Here is a 17,026-nt window from a genome sequence, read left to right as displayed (position 1 = left end):
GAGGCAAGGAAGCACAGGGAAGAGAGAACTAACTGATCTTTCAGGGGGTAAAACACACTGGATATTTCCCCAAATCAGTCATGTGATCTATCTTTGTGAAACAAGCAAGTTCCTGTGATATGAAAACTCCTGACAAAGCCTACAAGAGATTTTTAGAGCATTCTTTTTTCTATAATTTCCCACAAAAGGGGATCCAGAAGAAGCCACATCCCTTAAGTTTCTCCTGAAACCTGCACATACTCCAAGGAATTAGTCGGGAAATGTGGTCTTTGAGGCAGAGAGAGGAGGCGTGCACTTTCAGGGCTGAGCAGAAAGGAAGCAGCTGGTGCACTGAAGACTCACTGGCTTTACCCTCGGGAGGAGGTTTTTGTTCGAGGCTGAAGCACTGTGGTAGCTTCATTATAATAACCTGCGAAACAGTAATAAACTGCGGCGTCTTCAGGCTGGAAGTTGCTGATGGTGAAAGTGAAGTCTGTCCCTGACCCACTGCCACTGAACCGGTCAGGGACCCCAGATGCCCGGCTGGATGCCCTATAGATGAGCAGCTTAGGAGCCTGTCCTGGTTTCTGCTGGTACCAGGCTAAGTAGTTGCTGCTCACACTCTGGCTGGCCTTGCAGTTGATGGTGACCGTTTCTCCTTGAGACTTAGCCAGAGAGGCTGGAGACTGGGTCAGCACAGTGTCCCCACTGGCACCTGCAATCAGAGTAGACGATTACCATGTATACATTCATACACACACTTTTCCACACATACATTAAAATATACCATTTATACCACAACATCTAGTGATATTAAGTATCAACAAATAATTGGTTCCATTTTACAAATAACTGTCATTAACATTATATGTCAAAATCCTTTATCAACTCCAGAAAGATACTACTCTGGAGAGGTTGAAAGACTTTTAATTTCTCACCAGAGGCCCAGAGCAACAGGGACATGAGGACCAGAGTGTGTGGCACCATCTTGCTGCCCCTGCCTGCCTGATGCAGATCAGCTCCCATAGCAAAGGCCCTGTTTATAGTATCTGAGCAGCCAGCCTGGTGTTGGAGGGGCCTATGCAAAGCAGTCAGTGAATGGAAAGCAAATTACATGGGCGATAGGTTGTGAAACTAGCCAATGTACTTCAAGAGCCAAATATATCACATAAAGTATAATTTTATGAATAGAAAAGGCAAAGTAGGATCGTATAAGCTCTAATATCTCTCAAAAAAACAACAAAAAAAAAACTTCCAGTCCAGCACATTCCAACTCATGAAAACCAGATGTGTTACACAGTAGAGCTGCCCCACAGGGTTTTCTTGCCTGCATTCTTTATAGAAGCAGACTGACAGGCTTTTCTTCCAGGGTAACCCTGGGTGTGTTCAAAGGGCAATCTTCAGGTTAGCAGCCCATCCAGCTGCTTGAAACACCTGAAATCTAATGAATAGCTTCAATTTTAACTAAAAAAACCATTTGAAATGGGTTCAGGTTCCATAAATGTTGGACTAGTTTCCTCAAATCAACGGTTTTGTGAAACAGTAAAAAACGCTGGAAAAAAAATAGAAGGAAAGGGAAGAATATGGGAAATTTTTGTCTCAGTGTTTGATAAAAATTTATAGCTAGAAAATGTCTGAGCTCTGAAGATACTTGTACCCAGAAGGATACCTAAAAGACACTGCAAGCACTTGAGATTGGATTCAGGGGCTATGGAAGGGCCCGAGAAATGGAAGACCTGCCCCGAATTTACTCGTATTGAAAGTCCTCAGGAAGCCCATACTGAGCTGGGGTCCGGGAGGTCTCAGATCACAAAGGAAATGTGAACCAATGAGAAAGTGGAACCTATCGTGCCCATAGTGGGTAGGACCTGATAAGAGGGCTCTAGGATCATTTGTGGAAATGGAGAGGAAAAAACAAGCAGGATTTCCTTGTAAAGTTGTGACTGAATGCCAACTCTTCAAAGAGTTTCATTCCAGGTATGGATGGCCTCAGTGTGCTTGGAATTCTTCAGGCTTGAAGGTTAGACTTCATTTCTCTTACTTTGGATATATTATCAGGAGGGACCAGCCCTTGCAGGAGATCATGCGTCATAAGGTAGAGGGTCAGAGAAAAAGGGAAAGAGCCTCAAAGAAATGGGTTGACACAGTGGCTGCAACATTGGGCTCAAACATAGCAAAGGCTGTGAGGACGGCTCAGGACCAGGGGGTGTTTCCATTTGTTGTACACAGAGGGTCACTATCAGTCGGGCCCAATGTGATGATGGAGAACAACAACATGAAATGAATACAAATGTGATCCAACAGAAATAACAGAGAAGAAAAGGAGCTCTGTTCATACTTCACATTTGGGCATTCTACGAGTTTATTGAAAGAAAGAATGACAAACAACATTGTATGCAAGGCACGAAAAACTAAAATGGGCACATTTCAGAACTGAACAAGACCAACTTGAATTTCTACAAATTAGAATTACAGTCACCAAAATTTTAAAACTCAGTGGAAGACCGAGTTCCACTTGTAGGCTAGATGGAATAACAAGGGCAAGATTTACCATCATGCATGAAACAATCAAAAAATTATTAACTAGTGAAAAAGTATATTTAACAGTTAATATACTCAGCTCCTAGTCCTAGCCTCAAAACCAAATAAAATAAAATAAACAAAAACCTGGCCATCTACTTCCGTGCTTAATCATTGAAAACCATACCTTTGACACATGTGGGGTCACCATGAGTCAGAATGAAGTGGCTTTTCATCTTACAGAAGTGCATCTCTAGGCCTTTCTTCCAAGGCCCCACAGGTGAATTTGAGCTGCTAACCTTTCAGTAGTAGTCTAGTACAAACATTAGCTCCACATCACTAGTTAAATCTTCATCAGGGGAAGATAATCCAAGATCGTAGGTGCCCATCACTGCCATATTCAAAGAGTAAGTCAGAAAAGAGAGCCTACAAGATTTTCTCCCACAACCCTGTGCTCTGAGACTTTCACCATCAAAGTGCCTGGCTCTTGCCGTAAATGTCCCCTCACCGCCACCCCACCCTGGACTCAGCCCTGCTGACCTGAGCCTCATAAATGGACCCTTTTCTGGAGAGTGTAACCTGAACAACATCACACGAGAGAGAAGCTGCAGGATGGTGACACCACCCAGAACCTCAGGCCCCTGCTCTGCTCTGTTCCAGGGGAGAGGATATTTGCAAACCTAGAGATGGAGTTTTCTCTTCAGAGTAATCCTTCCATTCAGAGCTAGAATTTTGAAATGAGACATGAAAAAATGCTACGAGCAACACAGGCCTGTGTACCTATCGCAGATAGAGATTATTTTGGTTTGGTTGTTTCTTGGATCCCTGATTGCACAGCGTCTCTGCATCATCCCATGTGCCTGTCATTGCAGGTTCCTGCCAGCAGATGGCAATGACACAGTCTCCAGAACCCCTGGATGTCTCCCTGGAAGAGTGTCTGTAGCAGCTGAAGGGCCATAATTCACATGATTTGAACTCATTGAAGTTTATTGAGAGATGTTATAGGGCATAACATGGTCTATCTTAGCAAGTGTTTTAAAAGAAAAGTGTTTCCTGCTGTTGTTTGGAGAGTGTCCTCTAAGTGTCAGTTATGTCAGCATGGTTGATAGCCTTGTTCAGTCTCCTACATCCTAACTGGCCGCACTGCATGGTGGACCTACAACAGAGCCTTTACTATTCAGAGGTCCTCTCAACGCTGGCCACCTCTACGTACCAGGTGTGTGGGCCACACCAGTGTACCTGGTAGTGGAATAAAGGTCCAGAACTCAAAGCGGCCTACCAGGTGCTTCCTTCCTTTAAGAAAAAGGGTACACAATAAAGATGCTGAGGTAGAATGTATTTTCCCCCTTACACCTTGTCTATGGGGCACACAACATTTATCTTTTAGTAGGGACAATATTTCACACCATCTTGTGCCGGCTATAGAGGACAGTTCTCAGAAACAAAAGCTTTACATCACCTTCAACTAGGGGACATCAGCCCCCAGACCTCAGCCAACAAGTTGCCTGGCATCCCAGGAAGAGTCTCCAGGTCGTTTTCAGACCCCCGAGCTCATCTTGACATGATCCCTGGATTCGTGCTCTACTTAACCAGTTACCATGTTGTCAGCTGAGACTCCTGGTGACCCCGTGTGTGTAAGAGTAGAACTGTGCTACACAGGGTTTTCAATGGCTGACTGGTCTGAAGCAGGCCAACTTGCCTTTCGCCTGATAAGCCTCTTGGAGACTCAAACTTCCAGCCTTTTGCTCAGCAGCCAGGTGTTTGAACTGCTTGCACCACCCAGGGCCTCCTGAGCTCTAGGTTAATAACCTGCTGCTGTTGAGTCAATTCCGAGTCATAGAAACCTCTTTGGACAGAGTAGAACTGCCCCATAGGGTTTCTTTATGGAAGCAGGTGCTCTAGTTAACCCACTGCCCTTGGGTTGATTCTGACTCATAGCGGCCCTATAGGACAGAGTTAAAGTGCTCCATAGAGTTTCCAAGGGTGTAAATCTTTAACAGAAGAGGAATGTCCCATCTTTCTCCTGCAAAGTGGATGGTGGGTTCAAACCACAGACCTTTTGGTTACCCTCCAAGCACTTTAACCACTGCAAAACCAGGGCTCCTTTTTAGTAGGGCCAAAAATTTGAGTGTAGATTCTGTACTTCTTTTTTGTTTAGGAAACCCTGGTGGCATAGTGGTTAAGAGTTCATCTGCTAACCAAAAATTTGGCAGTTTGAATCCACCAGACTCTCCTTGGAAACCTTATGGGGTGATTCTACTCTGTCCTATAGGGTCACTATGAGTCCTATTCCACTCCATCACAAGTTCAGTTTTTGGTTTTTGGCCCTTAGTCAACAGCACACTGGGAGGCACTCAGGACAAATTCTTGACATGTTTCTTCTGTTTCAGGTTGCAGTCCAAAATGTTTTCTGTATTTGCCTGAATCATTAAAGTGTTACTGTTATAAGACAAAACAAAACAAAACAAAAAAACCAAACTCACTGCCATTGAGTCAAATTCTTCCTCTCTCTCTATCTCCCTTTTCCTCTCCCCGCTCTCTGTTTGCGTGCAAATGTTAATCTTGGGCAACTTTCCTACAAGGTTTTCCACTATCTTTTTCTGTACAAATTCTGAAGGCAGAAGAGCTGCTGTTACTACCAAAATTAATTGTATAGTTTGAATCCAAGGTACATCAGTTTTACTGAATCTTGTAACTTTAGTATCAAGCTAGAATCAAAAGATATTGCCCTCTTGCAACTCAGAAATATTACTGACAAGCAAACATTTGCTATACTTTTTTTCATATAATCAACAAGTTTTGCCCTTTCAAAACCAAAAATAATTAAAAAAAAAAAAAAACCAACCCATTATCTTCATGGTACTTCCAAATAACGGTTACCCCATGTGTGTCGCAGCAGAAGTGAGCTCCACAGGGTTTCTTTTGCTATAATCTTTATGGAAACTGAGTTCTTGGACTTTCATTGGTGGCACCCCTGAGGAGGTTTGAGTCACCAATCTTTAGATTAGTGGGTGATTGCAACCTGTTTGTGCCGCCCAGAGACTACTTGAATCTTCACTTTGCCTTAAATAAATACTGCTGGTGCATTCTGGGATGGACGATGAAGATTAATTCTCATAATCAGTTTCAAATGTCACCCCGCGCTGCCAAGATATTCACCTATGAGAGAACCAAATAAGGAGGTTCCTAATTTCCGAGGAAAAGAATATGAAAGTGGAGTGAGATCTGCCCAAATAAGTTTCTATCTAGTTCTTCTAGCCTCTAAATTTTTGGTTTATCCCCTGACTATTCTAGGGAGCTCAAATTGGTTTGATTTGGTGTCATTTTTATCTTATTGTATTATTTCATTCTATCCTATTTAATTCAATTCGATTTCATTCAAATCAATTTGATTATATTCGATTTATTACTGACCCTCCATTCTCCCCCTGGCCTTTTAATGGCTGTTCTAGAGGGGTCAACATACAAATTTCTAGAAGTATTCTGACTCATCTTTGTTGCAAAACAGAAATACCACAGGTAGATGACTTTAACAAAGAGAAATTTATTCTCTCACAGTCTAGTAGGTTTCAAGTCCAAACTCAGGGTGTCTGCTCCATGAGAAGGCTTTTTCTCTCTATTGGCTCTAGAAGAAGAGTCTCTGTCATCAATCTTCCTCTGGTGTAGGAGCTTCTTAGGCTGAGGCACCCAAGGTCCAAAGGAAGCGCTCTTGCTCCTGGTTCTGCTTCCTTGGTGGTCTGAGGTCCCCACCTCTCTACTTGCTTCCCTTTCCTTTTATCTCTTGAGAGATAAAATGTGGTTCAGGCCACATCTCAGGTAAAATCCCTTTACCTTGGACTAGGGGGGTGACCAGTGTAAGGGTGGTGTTACAAACCCAACCTAATCCTCTCATCATAAAATTACAATCACAAAAAGGAGGACAACCACACAGTACTGGGAATCATGGCCTAATCAAGTTGATACACACATTTTTGGGGGGACATAATTCAACCCATGGCATACTGAAAGATGACTAGTTTATCTTTCGAAGAGCAGTAACTTTGGGCTATCCTTCATTCCTGACAAAAAGTCCAAGATAGGGCTGAGGTTTACTGCTGAGAGAATGCTTCCTTCTTAAAGCTGAAAGTCACTGTTTCCACTTGGTAAGGCATAGACTGCACTATTATTATAAGACAAAGAATGGCTACTAAGTAGTTCATTGAACCCTTGACTCTTGCTTTCAGTTTTCAATGTTTGCTAATAGGTGATGAGACAAAATGCTTAAGGTAGAATCAACTGACTTCAGAAATCATTTTAAGTGATTTAGTGTTTGATTTTCCCAGAGGGTCTTAAACTGTCCGTTTTAAAACTCATATAAACAGATTTTTAAATTCTTGAAACTGCTTAATATGAAAGAAGAATCATGGAATTGGAGAACTCTCAGGCTATATTCTCCATTTTTCTGTAGGTAAACTGTAATATCCAAATAAAACTAATACAAAAATAACATTTTCTTTGTCAACTTGTTATATCCATATGAATCCTCATGGCAAAGGAAGTTTCAACAACAACTTAAAAAGACTAGAATTCCCTTTTGGTACCCAAAGTTTTCTTTGGGTCCTCTACTCTCCATCTCTGTGGTGAACCAGGCCTTCTTACAAGGTCAGACAAGCAGACAGATCTCACCATCAAACTTCCAGGCAAGTTGTGACTTCTAAGGAGGCCATGATTTGAAGACAGAGGCCGCTTTCCTCAGGGGTGAGTCCTGAGAGGGTATCTCAGATGAGGTAACTTATAAGGCAGAGAATGCCAAGATAGTCAATGGAATTAATGTCCCCTTTTAAAAATTTTTTTTTTTTTTTTTAGCTGGGGATCAACTGCAGGAGCCGGGAAATGTTTCTTTTTTTAGCTGGGGATCAACTGCAGGAGCCAGGAAATGTTTCCCCCACCTATCTTAGACTCAGCTGTGTGTCTCTACGGGATGTTTCGGTTTATTCAAAGAAAAAAGAAAGAAAAGTAATTCAGACATTTGGAAACAGACACAGATTACGAAGATGGAGAATAGGGTCTTGAGCCTCCAGAAGAGTCTGGCATGGTAACATCCCTGTTTCTCACAGAGGTTAGAGAGAACATTCAAACTCAGAAGATAAACACATTCACAGAGCTGTCCTGAGGTCTCTGCAGTCAGAATATTTTTCTATGAATGTATCCCCTAGTGGGTGACAATTTGCTGTTTGTAAATAGCAGCTAATTGTTATTTGTAATGCCTCAGAGCTAAGGAATCCATTCAAGCCCACCTGCAGGTGGAAAGCTCCCTCTGCTAGGGGCCTGATGTCAATTCCTACCAAAGGAAACACTCACCTGCTGTCAGAAAGAATCTCGATTTTGGTCCAGGTAGGAAATGGACTTCTTGTGTAAATCTGTGTGGGTTTGGGCTATTTGGGTAACAAAGTCTACAAAACAAAGTCTGCAAAATGTGTGAGAATATCACACTCTCTGCCCCATAAACAATGACACTAGGGTAACAGACTCAAAGAGTTCCAACTCCACAGCTGTTTCCCAAGTCCTACAAATCACACCCTAGCTTCCATTTCAATGTACGCCAATTCAATATACACCAAACTGCCACCCTAGCTTCTAATTCAATATACACCAAACTACAGTGGAGATAATCTACTCTGTGAACAATTTACAGAAGTTTCCACATTCCTTTGAATATGATCAAGGTGGGAGAATTATCATTTTCACTACCTGAGGCATAAAAATTCTTTCCTCTTTTCCCCTTGCCTTAAACTGGGCTATTAGCTGTCTATGTATAAAAAAAAAAAAAAAAAAAAAAAGAGACAGTTTTTTTCTTCCCTATCAAGCTCTTTTGACTTGAGGCTCTTTAGGAGTTTCATTCACTAAGTCCTAGGGAAAGAGAGTTTGTAGCACTAGATTCAAACATTCTTAAACAATTAACCTGGTATCACCAGATACCAAAGAGTATTTTTTACTAGAAATCTGTTTTTTTTTTAATTGTCCTTTTTCATCAAACATTTAGTACACACAGTGTTCTATGACATTAGTTGACCACCCCACGACATGTCAACGCTCTCCCTTCTCAACCCTTTGTTCCCTATTACCATCTTTCCTATTCTCTCCTGCCTTTCAATTCCTGTCCCAGGGCTGGTGCACTCCTTTAGCCTTGTTTTATTCTGTGGATCTGTTCAATCATTGGCTAAAGAGTAAACTTCAGGAGTGAACTCATTACTGAGCTGAAAGCATGTCAGGGGCCATACTCTCTGGATTTCTCCAGTCTCTGTCAGGTCAGCAAGTCTGGTCTTTCTTTCTGAGTTAGACTTTTTTCCTACATTTTTCACCAGCTCTTTCTGGGGACCTCTATTGTGATCTCCGTCACAGCTGTCAGTGGTGGTAGCAAGACACTGTCGCATTGTACTGGACTCAGTCTAGTGGAAGCTGTGGTAGATGTGGTCCATTAGTCCTTTGGACTAATCTTTCCCTTGTGTTTTTAGTTTTCTTCACTATTCCTTACTCCCAAAGGGATGAGAGAAGTGGAGTATACTTGACGGCATCTCACAGTCTTTTAAGACCGCAGACACTACTCACCAAAGTAGAACGTAGAACATATTCTTTACAAATTATGTGATGGCAATTGAGCTAGATATTCCCTGAGATCACAGTCCCCTCAGCCCTCAGCCCAGCAATTCGGTCTCTTAGGGAGTTTGGATGCATCTATAGAGCTACCATGACCTTATCTTGTACAATTTCTGCTGCCTTCCCCACTATTGTGTACTGTCTTACTCTTCACCAAAGTTTCCACTTATCTATTGGATACCAGACAAAATCGAATGATCTCAAGTCCAACTCATTATTTGCAGACACTCTGTGGGTCAGCATGGTGGGTGTGGGGAATGATTCCTTTTTTAGATTAGCTGAGAGAGAACCATGCAGGATGGCCCTAGACACCCATCTGTCCATTTTCAGGGTCTCTGATATTTTCTTACACTATCAGGGCCATGTGCTTTGTGTTCTTGACATGAATACAGCCTTTTACAATCCAAAGTGACCACTACTGCAGACAGTACCAATTTTATCTCTGCTGGTAGCCCTCCAAACACAGAAGACACTTTGTTATTTGCTCACGGAAGAGGCCCATCCTCCCCTTGGTTCTCTCCACACTGCTGCACCCACCAAGGGATTTGCATATTTTTCCCCAGGGAGGGCCTTCCCTGGCCAAGTCTGAGATAAAAGTTCAGCTCCAATCTGGCTTTACTTATCAGGATTTATTCATTATCTTCTCCAAATGAGGTTTCCTGCTCAGCCCCTGGGGCTGTTAATGCTCTGGATCCTGGTGAGGACAGAGCCGGGATGGGAAAGGAGAAGGAGGTGGGGAGGGTGAGCTCTGGGGGCACCACAGGTTCCTGTGTGTATTCTGTTCTCAAGTTAGATGCCTATGTCACAGCCACTAGAAGGGCACATTGTGTTCAGATCTGTGAAACAGAAGAGAACACAGGAGTAAGAGGGACCTGTTCTCTGGTGAAGATTTTAGCGAAGAAAGAGGTTCTTTTATGCCTGGCATTCTCAGGCTATTTTTTTTTTTCTATTTGTCTGGTTTGGGGTATGAATTAAAATTTCACACACGCACACACAGTTAATTAGCCTGAAAGAAATCTTGAAAACCCTTCTTAATATTGGCAGTAACCTTTCACTTCTCTCTCATAATTTTAACTTCCCATGGGAATATTGTGGTGACTCACACTCCAATCTTTTGGCCAGTCATGCTTAGAGAGCCAGCCACCATCACCTACAAGTCAAGCCAGAGTCTCCTACTTAGTGATGGTTATACCTTTTTGAACTAGGACCAGCAGAAGCCGGGCCAGCCTCCACAGCTCCTATTCTATAGGGCATGACGACTGTTCCCTCGGGTCCCAGTGGGTCGGGACCAGATTTCACTCTGTAAATCAGCAGGGTGGAGGCTGAGGATGTTGCAGTTTATTACTGCCAGCAAAGTGTACAACTTTCTCCCACAGTGGTCCAGCCCTGCACACAAACCTCTCTGCTTGGGGTGGCCCAGCTGCCTAAATGTGTGGTCTGTGTGGGGAGCAGTCCCAGCAGATTCTCTGAGGCTGCTAAGAGGAAGACGTCGGAGACCTCAGGGGAATGCGTTGCAGCTGAGGACTCTGGACCATGAGTGCCTCTGCTACACCTCAGACACTGCCTGTTCGTGGCCGGTCAGCTCCACCAGTCTTGACATGGCAGAGCCAACAGGGAGCATGGAGGAGTTCCAAGTGCCTCAGAGCATCTAGACCAGATGCCAGGAGAGCTGACTGAGAGCTCATCCTAATCCTCCTGCCCCTGTACATTTGTCAGTTAAATTTAGTCAACATGACAGGCGAACATTGGACACAGACAGTGGCAACACAAGTTGAATACATGTGGAGGTTAAGTAGGCTTTTTGTATATTTCATCAGGATAATATTTGGTGATATTTAGCAGTTAGTATTTTTCCATTTTCCCAACCCCCAGCTTCTCATTTTACCACTTACACTTCCCCTAGAATTAAGATAGTTGAAATATCATTCTATATTAGATGTCCTCAGGGTGAGTATGGCTGAGAAGAATTGGTGAAGATACTAATTTTATACCCTCCAAAAAGCCTTTTGTAAATGTATAGGAGACACAAGATGCTAATTCCTCAAGCGTTGAATTTCCCCAATTAGTTCATGTTGAGAAAAATGATTTCTAAGAATTTTGTAAGTTGGGTTTTAAAAATAAAAAGCAAACAGAAAGATGTAGAATGACATTTACTCCATCGACTAATAGAACGACACAGAATGACAGAAATGTTTTTCTTTCTAAAGGTCAGAATTTTAAGACTGTGTCTATATTTATGCCTATTCCCATGAAAGGTAATCCAACTGAATGTGGAAATCATCGAACAATATTCATTCAAAAGTGGCTACAGCAGTATATTGGCAGGGAACTGCCAGAAATGCAAGCCAGATTCAGAGAGCAACCTGGAACAAGGGATATCATTGCTAATGTCAGAGGGATTCTGGCTAAAAGCAGATAATAACAGAAATATATTTACCTGTGTTTTATTGACTATGCAAAGGCATTCAACTGTGTGGTTTGCAACAAATTATGGATAACATTGAGAAGAATGGGAATTCCAGAACACCTAAATGTGTGCACGAGGACCTGTATATAGGTCAACAGGCAGTCATTCAAAGAGAATAAGGAGATGCTGCATGGTTTAAAGTCATAAAATGTGTGTGTCACAGTTGTATCCTTTCACCATACTTATTCAGTCGAAGATGGATTATATGAAGAAGAATGAGGAATCAGGATTGGAGGAAGACTCTTTAGCAACCTGCATGATGCAGATGACACAAACTTGTTTGCTGAAAATGAAGAGGACTTGAAGCATTTACTGATGAAGATCAAGGACCACAGCCTTCAGTATGGATTACACTTCAATATAAAGAAAACAAAATTCTTCACAAATGGGCCAATAAGTAACATCATGATAAATGGACAAAATATGGATTTCATTGTCCTTGGATCCCTAATCAATGACCATGGAAGCAACATTCGAGTAAAAAAGAATGCATTGCACTGGCAAAATTGGCTGGAAAAGTCCTCTCTAAAGTGTTAAAAAGCAAAGAAGTCACTTTAAATACTAAGATGCATGTGAACCAAGCCATGATGTCTTCAGTCGCCTCCTATGCATGTGAAATTGGGCAATGAATCAGGAAGACCAAAGAAGAATCGATGCCTTTGAATTATTGTGTTGGCGAAGAATATTGAACATATCATGGACTTCCAGAAAGAACAAATTTGTCTTGGAAGAAGTACAGCCAGAGTGATCTTTAGGAGGGAGGGTGGCAAAACTTCATCTCACATACTTTGCATATGTTATCAGGAGGGATCCGTCCCTGCAGAAGGACATTATGCTTGGTAACGTAGAGGGCCAAGAAAACAGAGGAAGACCCTCAACCAGACGGATTGACTCAGTGGCTGCAACAATGGGCACAAGCCTAATAAGACTGATAAGAATGGCCTAGGACTGGGCAGTGTTACATTGAGTTGTTTGTACAGTCGCTAGGAGTTGGAGCTGAACGGACAGCATCTAACAGCAACAACAACAGAACTGAACAAGATACTGATGAGATTTTTTTTTTGAAACTCCAAAAATCAGAAATGTAAAACGGTTACTATAAATATTAATATTCAATGTGACAAAACTTTGATGAAGATCTAATACTGTCAAATACTGAAATATATTCTTATCAGTCAGGGATTTTGATTGCAAACAAGAGAAACCAACCAAGTCTAAATTAAGCAGAAAATGAAATGATTACTGGGTGACATGCGGATTTGACTAAAAGTCTACAGAACATGGTGTAGAAAAGGTACATGAAACCAGCTGGCAAAAGCACAGTTCACGATAAATCAGAGAAAGAAGTTGTTTGTATGTGATCCCACCACCACCACAGATGGACTGGCTCCACCACCACTGGACACCAGCGATGAAACTTTGGATATCGGAAGCCTCTGCTACCATTCTGTTTGCAAATATTGTTGACTCTGTGAATTGGGCATTAGTACCATTTCCTCAGGAACAGTTTCAATAAATTCTCTTCAATAATATATTTACATTCCCAGAAACTGTAATCAACCAATATGAAACCCATTACCATTGACTTGATTCCAACTCCTAGCAACCACATGTGTTACAGAGCAGCCCTGAGCTCCATAGACATTTCTGTTCTATAACCTTCATGGAAGCAGACCACTAAGGCTTTCTTCTGTGGCTCCGCTGGGAGGGTCCCAACTGCCATCCTTTAGGTTACTTGCTGAGCATGAACTGCCTGCACCACTCAGGCACCTTCAGGAATTATGGCAGGAAAACTAAAATATAACTATTGTCATCAGAGAATCTAAAAAACCATATTTGCCATATTCAAATAGCACTGCCCTATTCAAAAAGTAAGAAACATGTACTTTAGAAGTTTTTGTACCACAACCCTTTGATCTAAGAATTTCACCCTTTCACTCCGTGGTTCTTTGCATAAATGTTCGCTTGGCACACCCCAACCTGAGCTTGTACCTGCTGACCTAAACGTCATAAAAATCTACGAAGTATAGAAACTTTTGAATCAGTGTGTGCCTTCTTGTGTATGTTCTCAACAGCAGCAACAACAAAATGCAACCCTTTCCCATAGAATCGATTCCAACACATAGGGACACATAGGACAGAGTAAAACTGCCCCATAAAGTTTCCAAGGTGCGGCCAGTAGATGTGAACTGCTAACCTTTTCGTTAGCAACCATAGCTTTTAACCAGTGTGCAACTAGGGTTACCACGACCAAACTGGAGAAAAAAAAAAAAAGCTATGAAATATAGTTTCTTGGGGGATGGAATCTGGGAACATCACACAAAGAGAAGCTGCAGTATGGGTGCCACCCAGGTGCTAGGCTCCTGCTCTGCTGTGTTCCAGGTGAGACAAAACCTAGACATGGAGTTTTCTCTCCAGAGTGATCCTCCTGTTCAGATAGGTCTAGAATTAGAAAAGAGGTGTGAAATAAATGTTACAAGCCACAGAAACCTGTCCACTTGTCCCAGTTAGAGACCATTTTGGTTTGATTTTCCTTCTATTCCTGATTGCACAGCATCTCTGGATCATCCTCAGGTGCCTGTCATTTTAGGTCCCAGCGGGCAGATCCTGCTCGCTAGGTGCCAGAATCTCTGCTGTCTCCCAGGAGAGAAAGTCTCCATTAGCTGCAGGGCCAGTCGGAGTCTCGTCTACACTGACTGGAAACACTACTTAGGCTGGCAACTGCATAAACCTGAGGAGGGACGTACAGGCCTTCTTTACCTCACTTCCTCTATGCATGTTGTTGTGATGCTGAACAGGTTTCAGCAGCGCTTTCAGACTAATAGAAACTAGAGAGAAAGGCCTGGTGATCTACTTCTGAAAATCAGCCAGTGAAAATCCCATGAATGAAAACAGTCAGCTCTTATTGTTCGTTGGGTTGCTATGACTCAGGGTCTGACAAGATGGCAACTAACAGCAAGAAAGAACCATGATTTCCTTCAGCCATGAAATTAATCCTGGGTGCCCAAGGGATTAATTTAGAGAGGAAGTAAGGTAAAAAAAAAATATATATATATATGGCAAAACTGGGCCCTGTTTCTAGAGTGTTAGGGTTAATGAGTTATAGACTGGACTTTGAAAGAATGAGTGCCACTGAAAGAAATGGAGAGAGGAGAAAAGGGCAGTAAAATGGGAGTTTAGAGCAGGAAAACACCTTCATTGACATTGCCCAGGAAGGCTTGGCTGGAAAAGAGAATCCATGGAAGGAAAAAGTAAGACAGGAAGATCACCTTCTGTGAGGGAAATTTTAAACACGAACGGCACAGATTCAATACTGGGTTAGGTCCAGAGCTGCGAGGGGTAATTGCACAGAAAGGAAAGGGTCCAGGAAAATAAGGAATTAAAATGGGAATTCTCTAGAGTAAAGAAGGCACAAGGAAGACAGAACTATTCAGGGTATAAAACTCACTGGACCCTTCCCCAAACCAGTCATGTGATCTATCCTTGTAAAATGACCAGGTTCCTGTGTTATGAAAACTCCTGACAAAGCCTACAAGAGATTTTTAGAGCATTCTTTTTTCTATAATTTCCCACAAAAGAGGATCCAGAAGAAGCCACATCCCTTAAGTTTCTCCTGGAATCTGCACATACTGCAAGGAATCAGTCAGGAGATGTGGTCTTTATGGCAGACGGTGGAAGTGTGCAATTTCAGGGCTGAGCAGAAAAGAAGCAGCTGGTACAGTGAAGACTCACTGGCCTGTAGCCCTCAGGAGGAGGTTTGTGTTCGAGGCTGAAGCACTGTGGGGGGTGGGTTATTACCCTGCTGACAATATTAAACTGTGGCATCATCAGCCTGGAAGTTGCTGATGGTGAGTGAAGTCTGTCCCAGACCCACTGCCACTGAACCGGTCAGGGACACCAGATGCCCGGCTGGATGCATCGTAGATGAGCAGCTTAGGAGCCTGTCCTGGTTTCTGCTGGTACCAGGCTAAGTAGCTGCTCACACTCTGGCTGGCCTTGCAGTTGATGGTCACCGTTTCTCCTTGAGACTTAGCCAGAGAGGCTGGAGACTGGGTCAGCACAATGTCCCCACTGGCACCTGCAATCAGAGTAGGCAATTACCATGCATACATATGTACACACTCTTTTTTACACATGCATTAAAATATACCATTTATACCACAACTTCTAGTGATATTACATATCAGCAAATAATTGGTTCCATTTTGCAAATAACTGTCATTTCCCACTCTATGTTAAAATCATCTTTCAACTCTAGAAAGATACTACTCTGGAGACATGGAAACACTTTCAATTTCTCACCAGAGGCCAAAAGCAATAGGGACATGAGGACCAGAGTGTGTGGCACCATCTTGCTGCCCCTGCCTGCCTGATGCAGATCAGCTCCCATAGCAAAGGCCCTGTTTATAGTGTCTGAGCAGCCAGCCTGGTGTTGCAGGGGCCTATGCAAAGCAGTCAGTGAATGGAAAGCAAATTACATGGGCGACAGGTTGTGAAACTAGCCAATGTACTTCAAGAGCCAAATATATCACATAAAGTATAATTTCATGACTAGAAAATACAAAGCAGAGTCATAGATGCTCTAGTATCTCTCAAAAACAACAACAAAAAAGTGCATGCAGTCCAGCGGATTCCAACTCATGACAATCGCATGTGTCACACAGTAGAGCTGTCCCATTGGCTTATCTTGCCTGTATTCTTTATGGAAGGAAACTGACATACTTTTCTTCCTGGGTACCACTGGGTGTGTTCGAACTGCCAACCTTTATGTTAACAGCCCACCACAACTGCTTGAAAAACCTATAATTTAATTTTAACTTAAAAACAATTTTAAATGTGTTCAAGTTCCATAAATGTTGGACTAAAACCCCAGAAACCCAGTAAATGTTGGACTAGTTTCCTCAAATCAACAGTTTTGTGAAATAATAAAACATACTGGAAAAAAAAAAAAAAAACAAAGAAATGAAAGAATATGGGAAATTTTTGCCTCAATGATTGATAAAATTTTATAGCTAAAAAATGCCTGAGCTCTGAAGATACTCACATCCTGAAGGATACCTGAAAACACTGCAAGCACTTGAGATTGGATTCCAGGGCTACAGACGGGCCAGAAATATGGAAAACTGGCCCCGAATTTACTCTCATTGAAAGTCCTCAGGGAGCCTACATTGAGCAAGGGTCCAGGAGGGCTCAGATCACGAAGGAAGTGTGAACCAAAGAGAAAGTGGAATCTATCATGCCAAAGTGAGTAGGACCTGATAAGAGGGCTCTAGAATCATTTGTGGAAATGGAGAGGGAAAACAAGCAGGATTTCCTTGTAAAGCTGTGATTGAATGCCAACTCTTCAAAGAGTTTCATTCCAGGTATGGATGGCCTCGGTGGGCCTGGGACTCTTCAGCCTTGAAGGTGAGACTTCATCTCTCT

The 17,026-nt window shown here is 42.4% G+C and overlaps 1 pseudogene and 1 gene segment (V, D, J or C); both read right to left on the bottom strand.

Moving 5' to 3' along the window:
• Positions 1-347: 347 nt before the first annotated feature.
• Positions 348-1,004, bottom strand: LOC126060243 (immunoglobulin kappa variable 3-20-like). The segment is given in 2 exon segments: positions 348-694; positions 918-1,004. Coding segments are annotated over 2 exon segments (396 nt in total).
• Positions 1,005-13,806: 12,802 nt separating this feature from the next.
• Positions 13,807-16,062, bottom strand: LOC126060242 (immunoglobulin kappa variable 3-11-like; annotated as a pseudogene).
• Positions 16,063-17,026: the final 964 nt, after the last annotated feature.

Source organism: Elephas maximus, chromosome 17 (assembly GCF_024166365.1).
Source record: "Elephas maximus indicus isolate mEleMax1 chromosome 17, mEleMax1 primary haplotype, whole genome shotgun sequence".
In the NCBI taxonomy this organism is placed as follows: Eukaryota; Metazoa; Chordata; class Mammalia; order Proboscidea; family Elephantidae; genus Elephas; species Elephas maximus.
This window is presented reverse-complemented; position numbering and strand designations above follow the sequence as displayed.